Source organism: Lutjanus erythropterus, chromosome 4 (assembly GCF_056507025.1).
Source record: "Lutjanus erythropterus isolate fLutEry1 chromosome 4, fLutEry1.hap2, whole genome shotgun sequence".
Classification (NCBI taxonomy): Eukaryota; Metazoa; Chordata; class Actinopteri; order Lutjaniformes; family Lutjanidae; genus Lutjanus; species Lutjanus erythropterus.
Genome location: NC_139320.1, coordinates 12,182,695 through 12,207,600, shown reverse-complemented (window position 1 = coordinate 12,207,600; position 24,906 = coordinate 12,182,695). Strand labels below are relative to the sequence as shown.

The window sequence follows — 24,906 nt, the reverse complement described above, 5'->3', positions numbered from 1 at the left end:
CAGTTTTCCATACAATTTTGCTCAAATGCTGTGGGCTTATATGACAAAAAATGTTGTATCTCCTGAATCATATCAGAAACCAGATCTTTGATCTTAATTTGGTGCATTTGTTCTGTGTCTCTGAACCAACTGCCAGAAACGACATATATACCTGAATTTAACATCATTTTAAGTTGACACTGGTGAGGTGCTATGCCAGTATACTTTGTTTTTGCCACAGTCTATTGTGAGATAGTGACTGTGTGAGGTGTGGTTATGTTACTTTAGTCAATCATAAAGTGTGTAGGTAAGCTGTGTGTTGTTTGCCGCCACAGGAAAGAAATAAGAAGTCTCTAGAATATTACCAAAGTGTCTTCATGCCAACTAATTAGCAGCTACAAGTCAGACACCGAAAATGGCCAAAAACTTTTGGCCATGGAAAGCTATGAAGTCATCTTTTATCTGTTAATTAGCTTGGTCTGTTGCTGCATACAGTAAACACATTACAAAAATGGGAACTTTTTATTTGTTTTCTGTGGCAGCAAACACAACACACAGCCTTTCAGTAACTAATATACTGCAGCCCAAACTGATTTCTCTTCTTCAGTCAGCTCGACACAGCCTCAATAGCAGTAACCACTGTTGCTATTATTCGCCTTGGTTATGGCACACGCTCGACAACACTTGACAAGGACATTAATTCTTCCCTGTGGCACCGATTGGCTGATCATTAGTTCTCTGATGGCTCTCATTGGTCATTCATCTTTTGCTTGAGAAGCCGCTGTTACGTGATATGAGGCCAGACCAGGGAATCAAGGTGTGGACCCAGGCAAATCTGATTGAATGACAAATTAGGTGCCATTTGGCCCACAGCTGGTGCTGTAGCAGCATCATTTAACTATAAAGGAAGGGAATTTTTGTCTGTTTGTATGTGTGTATGCATGTTCTCTGAGCAAACAGGTCCACACTCCAAATAGGAAGTGCACTAGTAAAAAGAAAAAATAAAGACAAATGAAGATACAAGCTCTTTTAACACATTTTATTTTGTTATTTAATGAAGCCAATAAAATGCCGGGATATCCGGGAACAAGTCACACATGTGTCGTGGCAATATAAAAAGTGCAAAACCACACTGTTCCTCCTTATAAAAACAGTTTTAAATAAAGATGAAGAGTATCCCACGGCACATAAGACAAGGTCTGACCCAGCGAGGCTCAAAGACAGTTCTTACACAGCACCGAGTGAATGAACTGAAACCAGCCAACATCAAATTAGTACAAAATACAGTACACAATTACAGAAAGAGATGGGGTCACTTGGCAACAGCGCTCATGAACCTTTGGTCAGTAAGCCTTTTTAAAAGCAGCTCAAGTAAATAAAGAACAATGGGGGTTTATGCCCATTAAACAAAGTCTTATTCTGTATTACAATTCTAAACAGAGAATAAATGCAAAAGCAAAGGATTGTTCTTGATTTATGTTCACACAGTCCTGATAACAAAAAAGCTATGAGTCAAAGCATGGTGCAAAAAAAATCTTGAATAATCACAAGGTACATAAATGTAAATAACTGCCGCAATGAGACTAAACATTCAAAGCAGACTAAAGCACTCCTAATCCCAGACTTTAGGACAGTGACACAATTAAACATTCATACGTACATCATGTACATGCCAGAGTAGTATCCGAAATACATTTTAATCTACATGGAACTAAAAGGCAACACTGCTTTCCCATGGTTTCTAAACATCCTTTAATGAATCAAACACTCTTTGATTGTCTTCAGCATAACGTTCCTCAGAGCAGAAAATGCTCTTCATACATCACAAGATTGGCGACACTAAAAATGCTGAGAAAACTGAACCGCATAGCAACTAGAATCAGCAAAGTTACTGAGAGCAGATGGGTTGGCCGGAGCCCCATTCCCCGCTGCTTTATACCCAGCAGGTCTAAAAATAGCAGTGGAGAAGACAGGGAGCCAGAAACGATGCTGAGATTGGCCAGATTTCATCAGTTTTTGGACAAGCCTGGACCAACCAACCCTTGTGTCATGTCAGAGAGGTGACGAGCTCTGCACAGCGAGGTGAGACAGTGTGGGGCTCTAACACTAAAGGACAGTTCACCTTGCTTTAGGATTAAAACCGAGAGGGAAATCATTCATAGGTCACATTGGCAGTCGATGGTTCAGACAGTCTTTCGCACAACAGTACAACCATATGCACACACACAAAACACACACACACACATTCATACAAGAACAACACATGGTGACACAAACATACTCTTTGTATTGGTGCACTAAGGGGAGTTAAAGCTGATTAACTTGACCACATTAATGATTAAAGGCATACGTCACATCAGAATGTGTACATAATTCTGGGTCGGTGGGTTTGTATAAAAACAGATGTTGAAGTCAAGTAAGTAAAAAAAACATCTTTACACGGTTTCTAATGGGGTTTGTTTGCATATAAAATGTACATTCTAGATCATGCAGTAGCACCATGGTTTCTTGAGGTCACTCTGGATCTCAAGAGATCCTCTACTTCCTCCTCCCACAGTATTTGCCCTGGCATCCTCCAACACCATCTGCAACAAAGACAGTCAGGATTACAGGACTGTTTATTTTTTTCCAGAATAAGTAAAATGTCAATGTTTTTAAGTCTTTTACCTCTGAAGACCCCTCCTCCACCTGCACCTCCAAGGAAACCCTGCAATGGACCATACTTGGCTGCTTTGGCTGTAAAACAACAACAGAAACAGCTAATGAGAGCTGTTTACTTCAACCAAAAATGCTCCTCTGATGTTCTGCTGGTATGGCCGAGTGACATTTACAACTACAGCCATTTTCCATACACAGAGCTGGATTGGCTCGGTTTGACTCGGCTCATCAGCCCAGTACGGCAGAGGTTTGCATTTCCAGGGCTACCCACTCGATGGTGTGTCTTTCACTGAAGACAAGCTTGACGAAGATCGATTTGAGCTGCTGTAAAGCAGTGGATAAACTGTTCATGCACATCTCTGGGATAAACAAGCTCTTCACAATAAAAGTCCCCTGTTGTTTGTTTTTATTATGAAGCAGCACAATCAGGAAATGTTGTCAAATTTCAAAGCAAAGAGATTAATTTGGAAGCTACAGAGCACTGAGAATGGTTGGGCTCATTTTGGCCCTAGTCCAGAGTAGGTCTGCCTCGATATCAGTGCGGCACAGTTCAGTGTGATAAAAGTGGTAAAGGAAATGCAAATCAGCACAGCATGGTTTGACTTGGCATAGCCAAAAGTGCCAATGAAAAAGCCCCATTAGTGGACCTGTGTTGCTTGACCAAAGCATCAATTTAGCATTTAACACTGTCTAAGTCTCAACCCTGTTTGATCTGTGCTCCAATAACAGCTGAGCAAACTCTGTGCCTGGCAGAACCTCAGAGAAATTTCTCTTTCTTGTTTTCTGTATTTTCTATGTGCTAGGTTCTGTGTTGAAAAGAAAACCAAATTTTGAAGATGGAGGACCTGCAAAAAACACAAATATATATAGTTACATCTTAGCCACTTTTTTAGCAAAATGCTAGCTGACTATCTCCATTAATCATTACCTAACTAGTTACATCTGATAGCTAATGTTAGCTGAGCACTTCTTAACTAGTAATATTATTCACATCTATCATTACTGACTGCCCTGGTTTACCCTGCTATTCTTACTCTGACCCAGTTTCACTCCTCATGCCTAAACCTAACCAACCCAAATGACCCGTACCAACAAAGGCAATGAGAACTAGCCAAGCAGTGTGTGAACAGGCTGGATCTTGACTTTACTCTGCCGGGGAACAAATTTTGCCTGAGGTTCTGCTGGGTATCAAGATCGCTCAGCTGTTGGACTGGAGCACAGAGTGAAAAGGATGGGACTTGGGGAGGGTAAATTACACTGCATCAGCAGTCTCCCAGAGACGCTGTTATACATTAAAGACAGAAGATCAAGTGAGGTTCAGTAACAGTGAACCAAACACAGGGGCTGTGAATGAAATTACAGATGGATCACAGAGCAACTTGCATTATGTAAGTGGAAGTTTAATACTGTTAATAAGGTCAAAATCAAATAAGATTTTATGTATATAGTCCACTATCACAAATCACAGTTTGCCTCACAGTTTGTCACATGGTGTGTGACATCCCTTATTCTGTAGACCCTCTAAAGAGTAGGAAAACCTCCCCAAACAACATTTAACATGGAAATACATGGAAGAAACTTCAGGGAGAGCCACAGAGGAGGGATGGACAGGCATCCAATAGATGTTATGTGTACAGGTCAGTGATGTATGAAAAAGAGACAGCTACTGATGTAACTGATGTAATGAATTTTATCTTATCCTGTGGAAATAATGACAGTCACCTGTCCATCAGATTAGCAGCTGTAGGTCAGAGCAACACGAAACACAACAACATGTTGGCAAGACTCTGTGTGTACGTGGCAACCATACAGAGAAAGAGACAACATCTGGCTTGATCAGAAGTGTATACAGTATGTTATACTGTATATCTTCTAGAGGACGTTATTAACCTTGAAATATTAGTTTAACATTACAGTCTTTGAAGCACTTCAAAGGAAAGTAGTAAGTAGATCTTGATTATTTTGTCACATATATAACAAACTCATTACTTTACCAGTGTCTTTACCAGTGTTGGGGGTAACATGCTACAAAGTTACTTGTTAGATTATTCAGATTACTTTTTTGTTGTAAGAAGTAATGTAACATGCTAGTTTTGCAATTCAAGTATTCAGTTATTTAGTTATGTTTTCAAACAAGCATCTCTTACAGTCATAATAAGACTGTAACCTGAACCTGCCACCGGAGGAGATCCTGAGGGTTCAGACTTTTTTGTGGGTAAGAACAGACAGAGCCTTAAATCAGTAGACACTGAAATCATAGAGTATCTCAAGTCAGGTCTTGAGATGGACATACTGAACAAATGATCAAAACTGTCTTCAAGTTACTTTTCTCAGTAGTTAGATACCTTTTAGTAGAAACACCACCCAACACTGCTCTTTACTGGACTGTAATTCAACTGTAATTCGATTTGTATTTTGTAAATTCCTGTCTGTGTAAGAATCAGCCATCTAGTCTCTTTACATTTAAAGGGACTTTCAAAGGCTATCAGTAACTCTGCCATCATGAGGGTTTAAAATAGTTATTTAAGAAACTCTCCTTCAAATAATCCAGCCAGCAATAATCTCCGATGTTCAGGAAAATGCAGATTATCACACATTCATACTGGTTGTGCTGTGCCATCTGCGCTGACAAGCACACACAGTACCAACCCACACTGCACCCTGTTCCAATCTTTGTCAAATAATCTGACGTGCTGCTGTTGTCTGCCAACGCGCAGAGAGAGAAATTGGAAAACGGGTTGAGGTGCAGGTGACACTTTTATGACGAATTATTAACCCTTCGTAATGTGGTGGTGTTTTTAGGTGCATGGGAAAATGTGAGCAGGTGGGCTTTTGTTACCTTGTTGAGGAGTCAGTGGGGCTGGTACATATACACCTAGACAAACATTAAAGACAAAGAAAAAATAGAGATGAGATGGCGCCATTAGCACAAATGCTAAGATGAAAGCACTTTGGACCTGTCACATTGGTTGATTTATGTGTCCAGGCCAGGATGTGGCGAGGAAAACCTGTTGACATTAGAGGAGATCACATGGGAGGCACTTAGATCTGCTGCTGCTGAGGTGTGTGATCTAGAGATGCTTTCAGTGTATTTAAGTAACCAGACCTAAACATACAGAAATCCTTTGCACAGTCTGTATTTTGCATTTAAAAGACACAGAAAGGTAATCTTATTTGAAGCTTGGGGGAAAGCATTTGTGGTTTTGCTCATTTGAGATGCTAAAATGTGAATAACGAGGAGTCTGACACAGACTGCACTGCCTGTCTTCAGATGTATTTTGCCAGTGGTGGAAAGATTGCATTAAACATCAATATCACTGATCAGTTTTGTCTGCACTAATCCAATTAATCTGTTTTTAATTGGGTGCTCAGAGGAAGGGACTGCAGGTTGTTAACATTCAAACACAATTTAATTCCCTTGTGCAAAATCAGCCTCCCATGTGTGTTAACAAGTTGATGGTGAGAAATTAGAAATTTGTTAAAATTGAAAAGCCCTCAATTCCATTTTGCTCAAGAATTAAGTAAACATTAAAAGTATTTTGTAAATAAATAAATGTGTGTAATTAGAATTTCATGTGTATTATGAACAATTTTAATGATATTACCACAATATTCAGGACTTTTCAAGTTTAATGTGAGGTTACAATCCTTCTACTGTAAAACATCTAATAAAATGGTAAAAATACATATTGTTGCATAGGAGATTACACAGAAACCCACATTGTGGAGAAACTGGAATTTAGTTGAGAGTTTAGGTGAAACTGTCCGGCATAAAGGGAGGGAGAGAAGGGGGACAAGATAACTTGTCAAAAATGCAGAGCTAATGAGCCTTAAATTAAAATTTCCAGTTGAATGAGAAGAATCATAATAAACTGGTGATGATAAAATTTCCAGTCATTCTGCATCAGGCCTCCTCTCCCTTTCTTTATGCTCTCAGATCTGAAGGGGGAGGTGATGGGTGAGTTTTCCTGTCCTTTCATCCATCCAGCTGTGTTACCTTGCTGTTGGCAGCTGTGTATTAATCCGCCTCCTGATCCAGAAACAAGGGTGAAAAGTTAAAGAATCGTCTGTTCTCTAAATCCTTCTATATCTGGAGGCACTCTGGATGCCAGCTAACTTATTTGAGTTCGTGTTTGGCTTCCAGTAGCAAAGAAAGAAATGGTAATAAACTGAACTTGTTTCAGTAACTACACTGAAATAAACATAATAATGAGCACTTTCATTATGTTCAGTCAGTGTATCTTTTGGCCATTTGATTTTCCTCACAGAAATAGATATTAAAGATGAGTGGTTATTTGATTTTCATTTTCTGTTTCATGTAACAAAAAATAAAATCACCAGAAAACTAAAACTCAAAAGGTCGTGCTTTTCATATCCTGAGACCTGGTGTCATTTACAAGACAAAGCACTAAATGTAGGATTGCTACTGTGCCAAACGCCACCTGTTGTCAGCAGCGATCATTCATTCATCACAGTGATTATATATTTTTTTCTCATACAAAATAAAAACATGAATATCAAACAAGAAAATTTTTGAAATTTTGCTCATCCCTTTTTGACCATGAAAAAGAAAAACACCTTATATTTCAATTTGAATTTTCCTACTTTAAAATGAAAATATAATGAAAACAAAGGAAACACAAAATTGAATGACCAGAAGATACACTGACCAGGTTCAAACAGCTTGTGTTTCATATTTTTTCGATTTGCTCTTGCAAGAAACGGCACTTTAATTGCTCTACTTAATCACACACACACAGACACACACACACACGCATACACACACGCACACACACACACACCACACCATCCTCCTACTATCCTGTTACCTCCACCCCCTTAAGACAAATGGCTCTATTTTGTCGTCTATTTGGTCCTTACCACTGATTTATGACCCAACCGATGCTCCTCAAAGGTCACTGCCATGAATGCAGTTTACCACCAACACAAATACAGCATTGCATTCTGAATCTATCGGTCACAGACTCACTGACAGAGAAAACTGACAGTTAAAGTCTAAACATTAACTCTGTGCAATAATACCTTGGCCAAACTGTTGGGGGTAACCTCCTCCATAACCAGGCACCACAGGAACCCCTCCTGTAAAATCAAAAAGCAGACGATATGGACGCTCAACAAACAAGAAAAATGCTATCAGCGTGTAAACAAAAAAACAATACTTGTGAATAAACAGCCTAGCAACACCTTATAGTAAAACCTACAGTATGTACAAGGAATATGACAACTTGACCTAATTTTCAAGAAGCCAACAATTATTCTCGATTTGGCAAACCCCTCAGTTGGAAAAAAACACTGTACTGGCAAATGATGGAAGTTATTAAACCATCTGTGGAAGCATTTCACACAGACAAATGTCTCTGTGGCCATTGGGAAAGAGATTAGGGCCATGAGTTTCACTGGGAAGCCTGTACAGTGTCTGTGGGACTGAGAGGAGGCTGCACTGTCGGCTGTTACTGTGTGATTACACTCATCCCTCACTGGCACCAATGCAAAATGTGTGGTGTGGACAGCTGAAATGTGTGTCATATTTACCCACTACTGTGTATGTTTTATTAACTCAAAAACGATTATAATACAGGAGGAGACAGGCGGCGGAAAATATTGAACATGTGCTGCTTCTCACCTGGCTGATATCCTCCACCAACTCCAAGACTGCCATAGCCTGTTCAAATAAAAAGGCAAATAAAGAAATCATGATTTTCTGTGCATTAAGTCTGACTTTTTACCAGTATTTTTGTTTCAATAGTTTTTGTCATTTCACTCCCTGAAGTCACAGAGGCTCAGCTGAGGTCACAGTAACGACCTCAGAGTTTTGTTATTTCAGGGCAGGACTCTCTGGGGGTTCGTGTTATCTTCAAACAGTCACACTTTGATGTTCTACACAGTATTACAAACAGTAATCAGTCTCCGCCGGGAAATGTTGTGTTGTTGACTTGCTCCATTTGCAAATTCCTAACGGTACTGTAACACTCCAGGGATTACTGCCTTTGGTGGGGCTGAATTTGGTATTTTTGAGTAAAGCTACATTTCCACCCAAAGTACCCAAAACTTGTAGTCCCAGGATCTATGTACTTTTCAAGGAACTAAAAGGTTCCTTCAACTTCATCTACATTTTCACAGCGGCCTAAACACCTGCTAAGTTAATATAAATTTGTCCAGTGATGTATAAGATAATGACTGTTATTTTTGCTTGCCACTGTACAACAACAATGGTACCATATAAAGTAGAGGGGTACAAAACTACTTTTTTCAGTTCTGATTCAATATCTGAATCTGGATATCTGCTGTAGTAGTGGAATTGTTGTTGTTGCTGGAACTTCAGTCTGGAAAGCGTGTGTAGCTCGTGTAATGTAACTTGTGTCAAGTTAATATCAGGCCCCAATATTGATATTCGATTGGATCATGCCCATCTCTAATATAAAGCAACAGACAGACACCATTATTTGTCCTCAGCGTAAATGCTCAAAAAGGTGGCTCAAGTGGTCCATCTGTTGGACGTTTTCTACTGTAAGTCTGATGTGTCAAAGCACAATGAACAAAAAACAAAACAGGCTTGCGGCTTCAGGTATTTAAAAATGCTTGCTTAAATACAATGCTGTGAGTATTTGACCAATCAGAAATGCTCAGCGCTGCTAGCTCCATTCCCAAAGTTTCTGCACTTTTGAAAAGTTCTCATCCTTTAAGCAAGGACTTTTGAGGGGCTAAAATAATGTTTTCGGAACCTAATTTTGACCCTGTTCCTTGTGGTGGAAATGCATCAAGCTCTTCCAAAGTGTCTAACTTCCTGAGTACAGTTTCTGCAGTGGAAACATGGCTTATATAACAAGTGTGGAAGACTTTATACTGTAATTGCTTAATTTCACCGATACATGTGCTCTCTTTATGACTGACTGACACCCTGCAAGCTACATAGGTTATGAACTGCTAGAAAAACAAGACTCTAGTTCACAACACATTTCATACATTGTGTCTCCATGTGCTATAACAGTAACAGTCCTGTTACACTACCTGGTTTGGGTGGTTTAGCTCCAACTCCTCCAGCACCTCCCAGTCCAACTGCAGAGGGATACGTCAACCCACCTGTCACAAGAGACAGAAGACTGGCTTTTATGGTAATAATGACCGTTAAACCGTTTTCCGACTGTGTAGTTGACCAGCTCAGGATTGTAAACCAGACAGACTGTAAATACTGCCTCCACTGAAACACCAGGGGAATATTCCTCAGTATCCAGCCGGCTTCTCATTCCTGACACTGTGCTCCACACAGACACTTATCAGCACAGTGGCCTGTTTCCTGCACAGGAAGTGCAGTGCGATGGCATCTCCTGACCAACTGTCACTTTGAGCACTGAGCAGAACATTTTTGTTTTGTTTTGGTTCGTTTTTTTTTGTTTTTTTTTGTTTTGTTTTAAGTCAGGGGAACATTGTGTATTAGTGCTGTCAGCCTCCTCTCCTCTCATACATACCCGGGCCATAACCATGATGATATGGCCTGTATCCCCCTGAATAGTGATGACAGAGAAAAGTATCATTATTGTCTGTAGGTCGACGCATCTCCTACAGTTTGTTTCGGGATGTGGCTCATCCAAGAAATGGCAATGATTGAAATATTTAAAATAATTTATGTTTTAGCTTGAAAAGGGAAATAAGTAGTATTTATTCTTTTTGTTCTTTATATTTCCCCCAATTATTGGAACCTATGTAATCTTAGGATTCACAGTTCTACACATTAAATGAAATGTAGGTATGTTCTGACCTTGATAACCTCCTGCTGCCAGTGGGATTCCTACTCCACCCCCTGCTCCAGCCACTGCAAAAAAAAAAAAAGCAAAACAAAAGCAATGTATGAGCTTTCACATGCAAAAGGTATAAATATCACCCCAAAAACACGAATATGAAATAAGTACAGAAGCCTGTTTCTGCTGATGTGATGAAAAAAAGACTATGTCACTATAATGAGAAAATTTCTCAAAACAATAACTTAGGATCTCAAAATAATAAGTTAGTAAGTAAGTACATGAGTAAGTTTTATTATTATTATTATTATTATTATTATTATTATTATTATTATTATTATTATTATTATCATTATTATTATCATTATTATTATTACCATTATTATTATTTTACTAACTCATTGTTTTAGGAATGTTTTTCATTATTTTGAGATATTTAGTCATTATATAAAGTATATAATTATTTTTAAGAATGTTTCATTATTATGATTATCATTATATTATGATAATTATTTATTTTACATTTTGAGATATTATTGTTTTGTGAAGGCATCCCATAATTTTGAGATATTTAGTCAATATTTTAACATATTACTTTGGTAATTATTTTGAGATATTAACTCATTATTGCGAGATACAATATATTATTTTGGGATACCAATTCATCTTATGGAGATACTAAGTCATGATTTTAAGAAGTTCTTTTCCTTCACATGGGCAGAAAAGGGTTTTCATGAATAAGAAATGCCCCTTTGGATAAAGTTTGGATGGAGTGGATTGTTAAAAGCAGAAATACAAAAAATACCTGGAGGTTTCAAAGGCTTTGCTCCAGGCAGCGTTCCAGCTCCAGTTCCAACTCCAGTGCCAGTACCAACACCATAAGGAACTAAAGCACAGAAAGGATTCAAGTAATAGCCACTGCAATTTAAACTTGCAAATTGTAATGATAATTATAGGGAACTTGCCTCCATAGGGATAGACACCTGTGCCTGGACCAACACCTACTCCAGTGCCTTTGGAGAGTAAGAATGAAAAGACTGGAGGTTAGAAGTCAGAAGATTTACAGAGGATTCTCAATTACACTGAGGAATGAAAGTGTCTCTATTCTGATTAATGTTGGCTTTATTCTCTAAAGCTATATTTTAGCTGACTTATTGAAAACAATGCACTAGTTATCTATCTGGCTGCTGCAGTCAACCAAATTTCCCTCTTAGGGACAATAAAGTTTCTCTCTTATATTTGACGGATTGATTTGGACTAAATGAAATGCAAGAAAAACACCTTGGATTTGCTTTAATGTCCATCACAAGTAAAATAGTGCACAACAGCAAAAAATATACCTTCTAAAATTGCAAACCTGTAGATGCACAAAACTGATGACTGTTCAGTCTGCCTGAGGTATAATTGGGTAGAGAAAGGCCTGATGCAGCTTTTCCTTATATATTAACTGCTGCTTTTATCGATTCAACATGAGTGATTAACTGTCCAAACAGAACGTGCACACTAAGATAAATACAGTCCAGTGTGTGAAAGCATGATCCAGAACACTGAATAGGATCATAAAACGTATATTAATAAAGCATGCTTTGACTCTGAAATGATGAGGCTCGACAGAGCTGAGATGATGTGTGTGAGTTTTGGACTGCGGTGCTTTAGAGAGAGTTAGCAAGGGCAGCACTGATCCTCTAATCCACAGATGGGGGAATTAACAGCAGTACTGCAATTAGCACCAAAATTATACCGCCTGTACACACTACTACTATAATGCACAATTATATAGTTAAAAAACTCTTATATAAATGTGCATAAATGTACAAATTATATAAATGTAGATGTATAAAAGTGGTTAGATGACACTGGGCTGCTTGAAGCTGCAAGTCTGAGAAGATCAAGACATTTCTGGGAAAAAAAATTGGTTCATATTCTGCATTATTTAACAGATCATCTTCAGTCATACAACTGTGATCTGTTTTTGTGGCAGTGTCACATAGATAAGGGGAGTTCATATGTAAAATGAATTTTAATTGTGTGACTATGGAATAAGCATCATCAACTTAATGGAAAATTAATGCATTTAAGGCCACAAGCAAGAAAATTCAAGATAAGGAGCTGGTGTTGCACATTAAATAACTGTTCACGTTAATTAACGGTTAACCCACATGAACAAGATTTAGTTGTCTTTTGAATAAAAATATTAGCCATATTACCTGGTAGGAATGGTTTAGGTGGTTTGCCGCCTGCGCCAACACCAACACCTGAAAACAGCAATGTTATTATAGTCACAGGCTGCAGAGACTGTAGAGAGAGCAGCTGTTGTATTTGTCTTTGTCTCCACCATGTGGCAAAATTAAATCAGTTGAATTCTAAATATTGGCCTACCTGCAGGTTGTTGGACTCCAGTTGCAACTAAAGAGAGAAAAGACTAATTCATGAACAATCTGACATTCTTTATTACAAAATGTGTTAGTACAAATGAGCAGAAGATAACAACACAGACAGAACACATGTTTAAACTGTTGTCAAAAGAAAAAAATATCTTAATGTGTAAGAAGCCAGGAGGAAAAAACATCAACATAATACAACCAGTACTGTTGGCTGTATGATATTTTATTATTTCTATTATTATTAATGAATGAAATAGCTTTTTATTAAGATTTTAAACAAAAAATAATTGATTTGTTGCAATCATTGCTTTATTCAGGCCCATTAACAAAATGTAGCTCAAGAGCAAAACATTTTTAATTAAATAAACAAATAAAAGTACTAATATTGACCTACCTCCAGGCTGTTGGACTCCAGTTGCAACTAAAGGAGATAAGAGACTAATTCATGAACTATTCGACATTCTATATGACAAAATATGTTAATACAAATGGACCAGAAGACAATTCAAAAAAGGGGATCCACACAACACAGAAAGAAAGTATATTTAACTGTTGGGAAAAAAGCAGTACTTGTTAAAAGAAAGAACATGTAAGACACTAGAGGCAAATACGTAGTGACTATATGATATTTTTTATACTCGGCTGCAACTGACTTTGATTAATATTCTGAAAATGGCTTTTGTTAAGATCTTTAGCATAAACTAACTGATTTGTTGTAATAATTTGCTTTTTCTGGCTTTCTTTTAACAATTAAAGTCACATGACCAGGTTGTCCATGGGGTGTGATATTATAGCGTAACCTCACTCTGATATTAGCTGTCTCTTAGCATAGTATCACGCATTTTCATGAACAGTGCTGCTTAACTTTAAAAAGGGATACAAACAGGGATTGTTTACAGTACCTGGCTGACCAAGGCCTGTTGCACCAACTAAAACACAAACAGATGTTAAATCAGTGAATATCCAGCACAAAATATCTTAACTGAGTAAGAATAAATAAAGGATAAACAGTACACAACACTACATGTGGTACAAATCAATTTTGGCATGTGATCAATCAATCAATACAAGAGCAAAAGAAAAAGAAAACTGCTCTTACCACCAGTGGGTATTGCAACACCTGCTCCACCTGTGAAGTATAAATATATTCAAAGCACTTACATTTTTCACCTAAGTAATGTCAGAATAGAAGCTGTGCAAAATAATAGATTGTTGAGTGTTTTTATTGACAGTACAAGGGGAGAGAATGGTTACATATTTACCAACACCTGTGCCAGCTGTGAAATTAAAGAAAATGTATTATCAGTTTTAGTTATCTACAGTAAGTATGTATATTCAGAATGATTGATTAAAAACAATCATATGTACTGTACAGCTTACCACTAGGCTGAATAATTCCACCAGCAACTGTCAAAACAAAAATGAAGGTACATTAATACATGTTGAAACAACAGAATTAAATGAAGTAAATGCAAAAATATGCACTTATTCTGAACCTACCGCCTGTTTTCACACATCCACCACAAGAGAACGAAGTGCAAAAAAAAAAAAAAAAAAAAAAAAAAAAAAGAGGACAGAAAAGGCAAAATTAATCAGACTGTTGTTACAATGTTGAATTTAAATTATGTTATCTGTTTTGTACAGTTACACTGATGATAATGGTTTTACTTCTTTTAATGATACAACTACATGACAGAACCATATTTTACATGTTGGAAACAGAAAGGGAGGAACAAGACATACTCCTCTCAAAATAATATAAAACAAACATGAAACATCAGACAGCAGACATACAAAACTACTGAGAGGTAGTATTCTACAGCAGGGGCTTCACCGTTCATATACATACATGTAACTATGTAAAACTGTAAATGACATTTCATATTATATCCTGAGACTTTCATGGCAATTGGTTTATTACATTTAAACCCTGTAAATATCACAAAAATCCCCCGCTGTAGAATTTGAACACACACAAAGTGACTAAGAACAAGCATTCATATTGTCAAAAGAAATTCTGTGGAGAAATCAAACACGGGGAGGTGATATTCCAGTATTAATCTATCTCTACTTTGTAAAGGTCTTTTCAGTGAACACATTCGACTTACCATTATCTAAAGAAACTGAAGCTATCACATGCATGAAATTAAACGATCAAGCACAGTGAGCTGTTAGTAAAAAGGAAAGGAGTGCACAAGACAAGTTCTGTTGAGAAAAAGAGACAATCTGTGGCCACAACTGACACAATAATAGAGGAGAGGCAGGCACCAGACAGGCTATGTCAACTATGACAACTATCATACAGTACACATGTTCTCGTGTTCAAAAGATCGCACAATGCTGGTGGCAAAAAAAAAAAAAGACAATTCACTTATTAGATGATGTAATGTGGACTAAAGTAATTGAATAGTATTTGTCTACAGTCCCAACATGAAGCAGAATACTTGCTTAAGTTACAGTAAAGACTGACTGAAACAGTACTTGAGAAAACAAACAACTGTTATTAAGGTAAAAATAATTTAAGTCCCATGTTGTAATTTCTGGCCATAAAAATTAATATATTCACATATTGTATAATTAAATACATGTAGATTTAGACAAGCAGATGAAAATATAGCAGTGGAGGCTAGTATAAAGAATTAAAGGACCAGTGTGTAAGATTTAGTGGCATCTAGTGGTGAGGTTGCAGATTGCAAACATGTAGCCTCACCCTCCCCTTCCAAGTTTAAAGGAGAAGCTACGGTGGACATGAAACTTGTGAAAAACACAAGAGCCAGAGAGTCAGTGTTTGGTTTGTCAGTTCTGGGCCACAGTAGTAACATGGCAGTGCAGCATGGCGGTCTCAATGGAAGAGGACCTGTGCCCCAGATACAAACAGCTCATTCAAAGGTAGTGAAAACACCACAACTCTTATTTTCAGGTAATTATACACTAATGAAAATGTACTTGTGAATATTAGACTTAATTTCTACTATAGTCTGTTAATAGATGCCTATTGATGTTACACACCGGACCTTTAACCAAAAACTCCTCCAAGGTGGTGGGACTGCCATTCTGTTTACTTTAAGATGACAGATTATGCTTTTAAGATTTAAATCTATAAAGTAGGTGCTTAGTCTGGATCATGCTCTTTAAAACATAGATGAAGACCTGCAAAAGACTCGTTTAAACAAAAGATAAAGTGTCTTTTTGGGGAGAAATAATTATATTCACAAATACTGAGTAGACTGTTCCATACTAGTCTATATCAGAGTACTACTACTTAACTACGATTTGAAATATATTAAATGCCACAGATTTCACTCCATGGTCATAGATTTCATGCAAACAGCAAGTCTTACTGGGCTGTGGGACCTCTGGGGCCGTGCTACTTTCGGCAATAGGCGTGGGCTCTGCCAAAAGACAACATGTTCCAGTTTCATACACTGCATTTTGAACTGGCGTGAAGTGAGACAGACTAGAAAAAGCAGAAGCTGTAAAGTGAACCCTGACACTGCCACAGCTGGGAGGCTGTAAGCTAGAGGGGGTCAATAGCTTGTAGCATTAGCAATACAAACAACATGAGAGCTTTGTGGACATGAAATAGGTGAAGAACATGTAAGGGGGATAAATGATGGACCAGCACTGGTGAAGTCACCCCAAGATAAGAGTTGAAATGGCACTTCTCCATCTTACTCCCATATGCTGTATACAGCTACTATAAAAATATACAAATGTTAAAGTGTATTCTTTAAATGTCCTAAGACATGCAGAGTATTGGCATTTCACTGTACCTGGTTGAGGAGTTCCAGAAGGACCGATATCCTTTGCTATAAAAACAATTTCATTTACAATGCTAAACTGAAAGAAAGGATAATCTAAGATCTAATAATAATAATCAAATAAAAATGTGTTCTGAGCTTTACCTGGTTTTCCAGGAACACCTGTACCACCTGGTACCACAACAACAGAACCACCTGGAACAACACCGACACCTGTGACCGGAGTAGCTCCTGGCACGACAAGTCCTGCTCCAGTGATGCCTAATGTGAGGATCACAGGAGGTCAATAAATTTATGCCAGTCTTATAATCGCTCTAATGTATCTGACTTTTCCCTCTGTGGGTGTTATTGTGGACTTCTAAGACTTGACCTTTTGTTTTAATGAAGACATAATAGCAGAGTGAATTTTAATTGAACTTCCAATGACGTAGAAATTGTTCATCTGTAATGTATTTCTCTCCATATGATGGTTGAATATCACTGCAAAGTGGCAAGTCTAGGAGCCCTTGATCTTTGACCAGGGACTGACCCTATTATCTGGTATTTACTGTTATTAACAAGATTATTTGCCTGTTTAATGTAGAATAATTAATGTGTTTGAATGTGAAAAGCACACCAAACAATTACAGGGTATAACTTATCAGCAGATGTGAATTACTGCCTAAATGTGGTGAAGGGATTTGCAGTGGCAACAACTCCTGATGGGGTCACCCAAAGCAAATCTGTCTGATGAGGCTTGAGTTACATCAGACGAGGACAGTTGCCTTTGTGTGACTGAGGGTCACCAAGATGAAGGGTCTGACTACTGTCAGTGCTAATCTGACCAGCAGTCCAGAGTATCCAGCCCCTTTTGAGTCTTTGTGTGGGACCCTCGAAAGGGCACTGCCTGGGGATTACATAGCCTTGTAGGGAACTTATAATGCTTGTCTCAGCAATGAAAAGGAAACTTGGAGGTGGGAGACTGGGAGAAACAGACTCCTTGATCTGAACCTGGGTGGTGTCGTGTTTTTGTACTTCTGTGCTAGTCAGCAATTGTCCAAAATAAACCAGCAGGCGGAGGTGGTGGTTCCCCTTTATTATTATTTTTTTAATGCTCAGCTTCTCTACGAAAGGTTGAGCCAAAGTGCTGCAGGAGGCTCCACACAATTACTGAACTTTGGATTCAGGAGAAGCTGTTTACCTTGCAGGAATCACAGACAGGTCATTTGACAGGGACAGACATGTGCTTTGTGGACATGGAGAAGGCTTATGACCGTGTCCTTCACATGTTTTCTAGGAGAACTGCAGGAGTATAGGGTACTCCTGAATAAGATGTCAAGCAATCTCAGTGGGTGTTGTCTTTGTCAGAGTTGTGTCTTGTGACTACTTCAGTTTGTGATTTTCATGGACAGAATATCAAGGAATTGGTGATATTTGTACATTGAAGCCCTCAGAACTGCATCTCTCCTTTTTGCAGATGTTAATGGTGGTTCTGGCTTTTTACGATGAATTCTATCGTGCATGGTTTGTGGTTGAAGATGAAGCTGCCAGGATGAAATTCAGCACCTGCTAACCAGAGGTCATGATGCTTGGGGTCATAGATTGACAGGAGTTGATTCTCTATCACCAATACTTTGAACACTGAACCAGACTGTCATTGTGAAGTAACACTTGTAGATTTAGGTTCCCTTACCTAAAGGCTTTGGGTGGTTGCAATGATTTTCTTTCAAAGCGTGGCTGGGTTCACTAAATGTGATCAGGAGCTCAGACATTTGGAGGTTTCTCAGACTAGAACTACTGCTCCTGAGTACCAGAGGAGCCCACTGATGTGGTTCAGGCATCTGATAAGAGAGCCTCCTGGACACCTCCCTTTGGAGTTGCTCTTGGCACATTCAATAGAGAGACATCAACAGGGATGGAATAGGCTTGGAGGAACTACATTTTCCACCTGGTCCTGGAAATCCAAGGGATTCTCAAGGAAGGACTAGAGGAGATGGCTAGGGGGAATTCTGTACTGGCTATCTTACTTACAATGGATGGAAATGGTCAATTGTCATGGTTTGACTAAATGATTCTCAGTTTCAAGGTTCTCCTTACCATGTTTTGGTGGTTTCACGCCGCCTGGATATCCTGGATAAAAATATACCGTCATCAATATCTTTTTCGTGAGACTTTGTCACTTCACACAGTGTCATATAAATTATGGAAAAAATATTGACAATGTTAATAGTAGTACTACTATTGTCTTTTCATATTAATGCACAGTACCTGCAGCCCCAACACCTCCAGGTCCAACTCCTCCAGTTCCTCCTACACCTACCAGTCCTGTTCCTATACCTGTTCCAGCTCCCCCTGTAACACCTAATCAAGGGAAATAGAACAAGACTGGTCAGTATTGAAAAGTGAACAGAGCTTATCCGAAGTTACACTATGATTTTTTCTGAATGTGTGATATTTGTCTTTGTATGCATATTTATTATACCATATTTAGCAGCTTTTGCAGCAGCAAGATGTTGTCCAACTCCTAGTCCTAGACCAGGAACTCCTCCTGCTCCTCCTGTGCCTCCGAGTCCTGCTCCTAACCCAGCTCCAGCTCCTCCTGAAATGTGTAATTAAGGGAAATGGAGCAGGTTACATCATTACCAAATTACAGTTAATAAAATATAACAAGACAGAGGATACAATAAAGTATGTTAGAAGAAAGGTTTGTGTTGAAAACTGTACATTTCTTGGTACTCTGAAGTACTCAGCTGAAACAAACATCATGTACAGGTACTTTTCATGAGTACAGGTATCATAAGAGTAAAATATGTCAATATCCATATTCATGATGAATTCAAATCCCTATTGAGTAGCTAGCACTGCATGCTTTATATTCACTGATTCACTTAAATTTATTTATTCAAGTTTATAAAGAAAAAAAAAAGTTCTGTAATGGTTCTTAATAATTCTCTTTCTCTATTGATCAAAACACCAATCTGAAGCTCAAGTCTGAGGCTCTCTTCTAATAAATAAAAATATGGCAATTTTTAATCAAGCCACATCAATTTCAGGCTTAAATTAACACTAACTTCCAGTTAGTCCAGACCATGTCCTCTTTAAGCACCACCCACGTCCAGTTCATGCCCTGTCTATTCCGAGTATTGATACAGATACAGATACAGATAATGGTATACTTGCTCATCCCTTGTTCCTATCAGAATAAGTTTATACACTATGAAATGTTTCTGAACGTGTGATATGTGTTTATTTATTATACCATATTTAGCAGCTTTTGCAGCAGCAGAGTATTGTCCTGCACCAGGAACCCCTCCTGCTCCTCCCAGTCCTGTTCCTAACCCACCTCCAGGTCCTCCTAAAACTCCTAATTCAGAGAAATGGAGCTAGTTACATCATTAATTTTACTTTTAATAAAATGTAACAACAAAGAGAATAAAGTAAGTTAGAGCACAGATTTTAGTTGAATACACTACTGGATGTGTCTGAATGTGTGATATTTGTATTTGTGTGCTTATTTATTATACCATATTTAGCAGCTTTTGCAGCAGCAAGTTGTCCACCTCCTACTCCGAAACCAGGAACTCCTCCTGCTCCTCCCAGTCCTGTTCCTAACCCAGCTCCAGCTCCTCCAGGAACTCCTAATTCCAGTAAACAGAGCGGGTTGAATTATTAGTTTAGTATTAAAAAAAATCTAATAACAAATATAAAGATTAAGATAAATAAGATAAAATGAAGTAAGTGAGAAAACAGATCTGTAATAAATTAAATCTGGATAGTTCATATCAGAATTAGTTTATTCACAACTACACTATAGTCTAGTATTTGTGTGTTAAGTTCACCTACCATATTTAGCAGCTTTTGCAGCAGCAGCAGGGTATTGTCCACCTCCCAGTCCTGGTACAAGACCTCCTGGCCCCAGCCCTCCGCCTCCAAACCCTGCTCCAGGTCCCCCTGAAACGCCTATTTAAGGGAAATGGAGCAAGTTGCATGATTAGTTTACTGCACACATGATCACACAGCACATGATCTCTAGCCAGTGCTGCTAAATCTTTTAACTTTTCTTGAATTAACAGTCACACTTAACCACATTAGCATCTTTGTCTCATTAAGACATGATCTAAGGTCCAAAAAGCATAAAAATGATTTAGAAGATTGATCAAATTAGACAAAAGTATTATTCAAAACTACAGTAAGTCTGTTGTCTGACTGTCATTATGTCAGTTATACCATTTTTAATGCAAAGCTGACATTATTTGAGAAATCTTGTTATGACAAATTGGCATTAATCTAGACAAGACTTTGATATGACAACAACACATTTTCAAACTTAAAGAAACTGTTTAGTTTTATGTTTTAACACAACATACATCATATGTGGTTGGTTTTGAATCTGGCCATCATGAAAACATAAAAAATGTGTCACTAATATTTTCCTTTACCTCGAGCAGAGGACTTGTCATAAATATGCTGTTACATGGTTATAACAGAGTAATGACAGTCTTATGCACACCCTTTCATAAAAACTACTTAAAGAAAGCATCTTACCATACTTCAGGGCTTTAACTCCAGCACCAGCTGCTGTAAAGAGGCAACATAACATTTGTCAGTGATAATTAATTAGATTATGTTAAATTAAGGAAATGGAAAGAAACTTTAACTGTGCAAAACCTTTTTGTACACACTGTTATATCAGTTATATTTAGCAACTTACCACCAAAGCCACCAGGAAGTACTTGTCCTACTCCACCTGGAACTCCGATTCCTCCTAGGCCTGCTCCTGGGACTCCTGTTGTAGATTGAATAAAGCACTAATCTCTTATACACTGTTATTAATGAAATGTTACAATTACTAGTTGTCAGCTACTACCAGTACCATTTTAGCAAACTTAATTCAATATATTAATGCATTTAAGGCTTGTGTTTGCAAAACTTGTGATTATATCATTGCATTTATGTAATAAAATGTTGTGTCTAAAAACTAGTAAGTATATAAGCAGTGCATAAGAGAAGTAAGTCTGGCTACACCTTATGGTAATCATTACACTATGCCAAACAGTAAAGATCACAGTCTCACCATATTTAGGAGGTTTAGCACCAGCTGCCAAAGCTACAACACAAAATGCCCAGAAGAGGTTATATTAAAAAGTGATAACAGGAATTTAAAATAATTAATAAGATAAATAAATAAGTAATAAGATTTTGCTCATGTACATCAAAAGTCTGAAGAGCATGCTTACATCCATATCCTGGTAAAGATGGGACTCTTCCAGGAATTCCTACTCCACCTGCCCCACCACCTGGAACTACCCCCGCACCACCTGGACCTTTAACGCAATGAATGGATCATATAATAATGCATGCTCACTTTAAACACTTGTGAAATATGTTGATACTGATCTGTGCAATTTTTTGACGTTATTTTTTAATATTTTGGTTCAGTTCCATTTACCATGTTTAGCAGCTTTAGCAGCAGTGGGGTATCCTCCACCTCCCACTCCTGTGCCTCCCAGTCCTGTGCCTCCCAGTCCTGTTCCTCCTAGTCCCCCTGCTCCTGTGTAAGACAGTTGTACAATTAAGAACGAATATTTTATGCTCCTGAGCTTCCAGAACTTGAAATTGCTACAGTTTGTACAAGAAACAACCCACACAGCTGGAGTGGGTCATCTTAGTTGAATTCCAGTTACCATATTTAGCAGCTTTAGCAGCAGCAGAGTATCCTCCAGCTCCCAGTCCTCCTGTTCCTCCAAGTCCTGTTCCACCCAGTCCTCCTGTGCCTCCCAGTCCCCCTACACCTGTAGAAAACAAGCAGCTCTGATCACATTACATCACCATTTTTGTGGCTGGAAAAAATATCTATGTCTTTTGTAAATGCGGTGTAAATACTGTAAATTGTTTATTTTTATTATTAAGGAAGAAAAAAACGTCTTTCTGGAAAAATCTGAAACATTCCTTTTCATCTCAGGGGCTGGAGGTTGTGTCAGTGTTTGTTAGACTGACAGCAGCTGGCAGGCTGAGTTTGGTGCAGCAGGGAACAAGAAACAAAGTAAACAAAGTTGAAAACTAAGGACCACCCCAACATCTAAGTGATTTTTGCAGGAACATTTAAATGATGTTTGATGGCCTGCAGCTGACCAGCTAATACACTCACATTTGCAGTGCAGTTCTCCCCAGCAGATGTGTGTTTGGGCATTCATTCAGCAAGCTAAAGCACAAGGCGCAAGTTGTTTTTTGTCATGTTGATTTTGTCTGGGTTTTTTTTTTTTTTTCGCTTGTTTGTTTTTTTAATTCTTACCAGGTATTTTATGGCCACATTTCATCTATTCTGCTAAAGCAATACATCTGTTTTTTTTCTGTCAGCTGACTGTAATAAAAATGGGCTCAGACATCACCTTATTTATTTCTTCCATGCCCTGTTGTTGTCATTGTTAAGTTTAACGTATTTAATCTCTTTTATCTTTAGTTGACAAGATTAAATCCCATACCATATTTAGCAGCTTTGGCAGCAGGAGAGTATACTCCACCTCCTCCCAGTCCTCCAAATCCTCCTCCTGTACCTCCCAGTCCTCCTGTCCCACCGAGTCCTCCAACTCCTCCTGTCCCTCCTAGTCCTGCAGCTCCTCCAAGTCCTTCAGTGCATATGGTCAAAGGAAGGCAAGACAAAATATAATCAAAATATAATTACTCAACATGGAGTCAGTATTTTGTACCTGGGAAGATGTAAGTACAAATTTTAGAGCCCATAGTGCAACACAATGCAGAGTTGAATAAAGACCATGTTATTTATACACCATACCATATTTAGCAGCTTTAGCTGCTGGTGAATATCCTCCTGGGATTGTAAGTGGTGCCCCTCCCGGTAGTCCTCCTGGTACTCCTCCTGGTACTCCTCCCGGTACTCCTCCTGGTACTCCTCCTGGTAGTCCTGTCCAAAGAACAATCAAACAAACAGGTCAATATAAATTGAGATGTTGTTACTATATGGTAACATTAGTAGTTAAAGGAGAAACATATAGATAGCATTCAAAAAGTAATACTCAGTGAAAATAGTTTGAGATATATATTGTATAGAAAATAGGGTGAATCCCTGCTTAATATATGTTGTATGACTGAAGCCCCTTCGTAGACTCAAAGCTCAGGTAGGCTGCCTGCAGGCTGCAGGGACACAATTGGTGCGAGCACGAACGAGTGCAACATTATACTTTGACAATGACAAGTGATGTGAGTCCTGCACTGTAAGTTAATCAACTTTTTATAGCTATCAATTGTCTGCCGATGTAAATAATGAAAATACACACTCTGGAGTTGGAGTTCGGCGACTGCCTGTCTTACTGACTGCCAGAATCAATAAACATATTGCTGAATTTAACTATTAACATCTAACCCTTCTAATATATTATTAATAATGTCTTACAACTCATAAACAAACTAATTCAGTGAATATTCAGCAACAATTTTAACTCTAATAAACATGAATTGGGCAAACTAAAAAGACATTCTGGACTAGGATGGGAAGTTCAAAGGAGGACATACTGGCACTAGCATTGTTGTCAGAGAAGCCAGTATTTTATCTTAGCATGTTTCCTTAATCTCTGATGACACATCATGGTCACTGAATGATTCAGTACGGTAAATATATTACATTATTTCTCCTATACGATTTATCAACTACTCACGGGATGAGTGAGTGAGTAGGTAATAGAGATGTGTGGCAACATGATTTTAAATCTGCTTCCATGATAAATAAAACATGAGAGTTCTCACCATATTTAGCAGCCTTGGAAGCAGCTACTTGTCCTGTTGTAAAATATTTAAAGACAAGGAATCATATGAAAACATTTTTACAGCTACGGTAAATAAAAAACAGAGTGAATGGCAATTGAAAGTAAATTTGTCCTTTTAAGCCATGCTAGTGAGGCTCAGGGCAGAGTCCTTGGTTTAGAGTGACGTATTTGGATGATACTAATTTATTGAGAGATGATAGCTGACAATGAATGGCTGGGCCTCACATGCCATTTCAGCTACTTTAGCCCATAGTAAGCATTTAAATTTGGCAAACGTGTCTTTTTATTTTCCACAATTGAACAGTTCTGCCTTGTCATGAGCCACTAGCATGGCTGGAGACTTTTAGTTTAGTTTTTTACAGCTTTTCCAGATTATTTACCTCCTGGAACCAGCCCTGGATAGAGTCCACCCACACCACCGACACCACCAACACCTCCAAGTCCGCCAACACCACCGACACCACCGACACCTCCAAGTCCAGCAACACCACCGACACCTAGAGTAGAGAGCAGAGACTTTAGTAAGATACAAATATGGACTGATGCTACACAACTTGTATTATGTTTGTCTTAATAGGTAAGCATAATAATGATAATGAATGTGGTC

General features: G+C 38.3%; 1 protein-coding gene and 2 long non-coding RNA genes across 3 annotated transcripts in view; all 3 read right to left on the bottom strand.

Annotated features, from left to right (window-relative positions):
- Positions 1-1,003: 1,003 nt before the first annotated feature.
- On the bottom strand, positions 1,004-7,747 carry LOC146328132 (uncharacterized). Its single transcript, XR_014769970.1, has 4 exons — positions 7,681-7,747; positions 5,477-5,512; positions 2,647-2,715; positions 1,004-2,564 (listed from the first exon to the last, which is right to left on the bottom strand). It is a non-coding gene; the product is annotated as an uncharacterized LOC146328132 (long non-coding RNA).
- Positions 7,748-8,210: 463 nt separating this feature from the next.
- Positions 8,211-24,906, bottom strand: part of elna (elastin a) — a 52,687-nt gene continuing 35,991 nt past the window's right edge. Inside the window, exons 18-36 of the mRNA XM_084716272.1 lie at positions 24,680-24,733; positions 24,280-24,312; positions 23,312-23,440; positions 23,001-23,144; positions 22,203-22,310; positions 21,968-22,069; positions 20,362-20,478; positions 18,787-18,879; positions 16,684-16,800; positions 13,681-13,707; positions 13,173-13,199; positions 12,774-12,800; positions 12,602-12,649; positions 11,360-11,407; positions 11,200-11,280; positions 10,415-10,468; positions 10,125-10,160; positions 9,667-9,738; positions 8,211-8,320 (exon numbers count right to left, since the gene is read on the bottom strand). Of these exons, the coding sequence (XP_084572398.1) occupies positions 8,226-8,320; positions 9,667-9,738; positions 10,125-10,160; positions 10,415-10,468; positions 11,200-11,280; positions 11,360-11,407; positions 12,602-12,649; positions 12,774-12,800; positions 13,173-13,199; positions 13,681-13,707; positions 16,684-16,800; positions 18,787-18,879; positions 20,362-20,478; positions 21,968-22,069; positions 22,203-22,310; positions 23,001-23,144; positions 23,312-23,440; positions 24,280-24,312; positions 24,680-24,733 (1,412 nt within the window). The 3' untranslated portion in view covers positions 8,211-8,225. The remainder of the gene's footprint in view (positions 8,321-9,666; positions 9,739-10,124; positions 10,161-10,414; positions 10,469-11,199; positions 11,281-11,359; positions 11,408-12,601; positions 12,650-12,773; positions 12,801-13,172; positions 13,200-13,680; positions 13,708-16,683; positions 16,801-18,786; positions 18,880-20,361; positions 20,479-21,967; positions 22,070-22,202; positions 22,311-23,000; positions 23,145-23,311; positions 23,441-24,279; positions 24,313-24,679; positions 24,734-24,906) is intronic.
- On the bottom strand, positions 21,063-21,782 carry LOC146328131 (uncharacterized). The gene is made up of 4 exons (XR_014769971.1): positions 21,756-21,782; positions 21,593-21,625; positions 21,230-21,304; positions 21,063-21,093 (listed from the first exon to the last, which is right to left on the bottom strand). It is a non-coding gene; the product is annotated as an uncharacterized LOC146328131 (long non-coding RNA).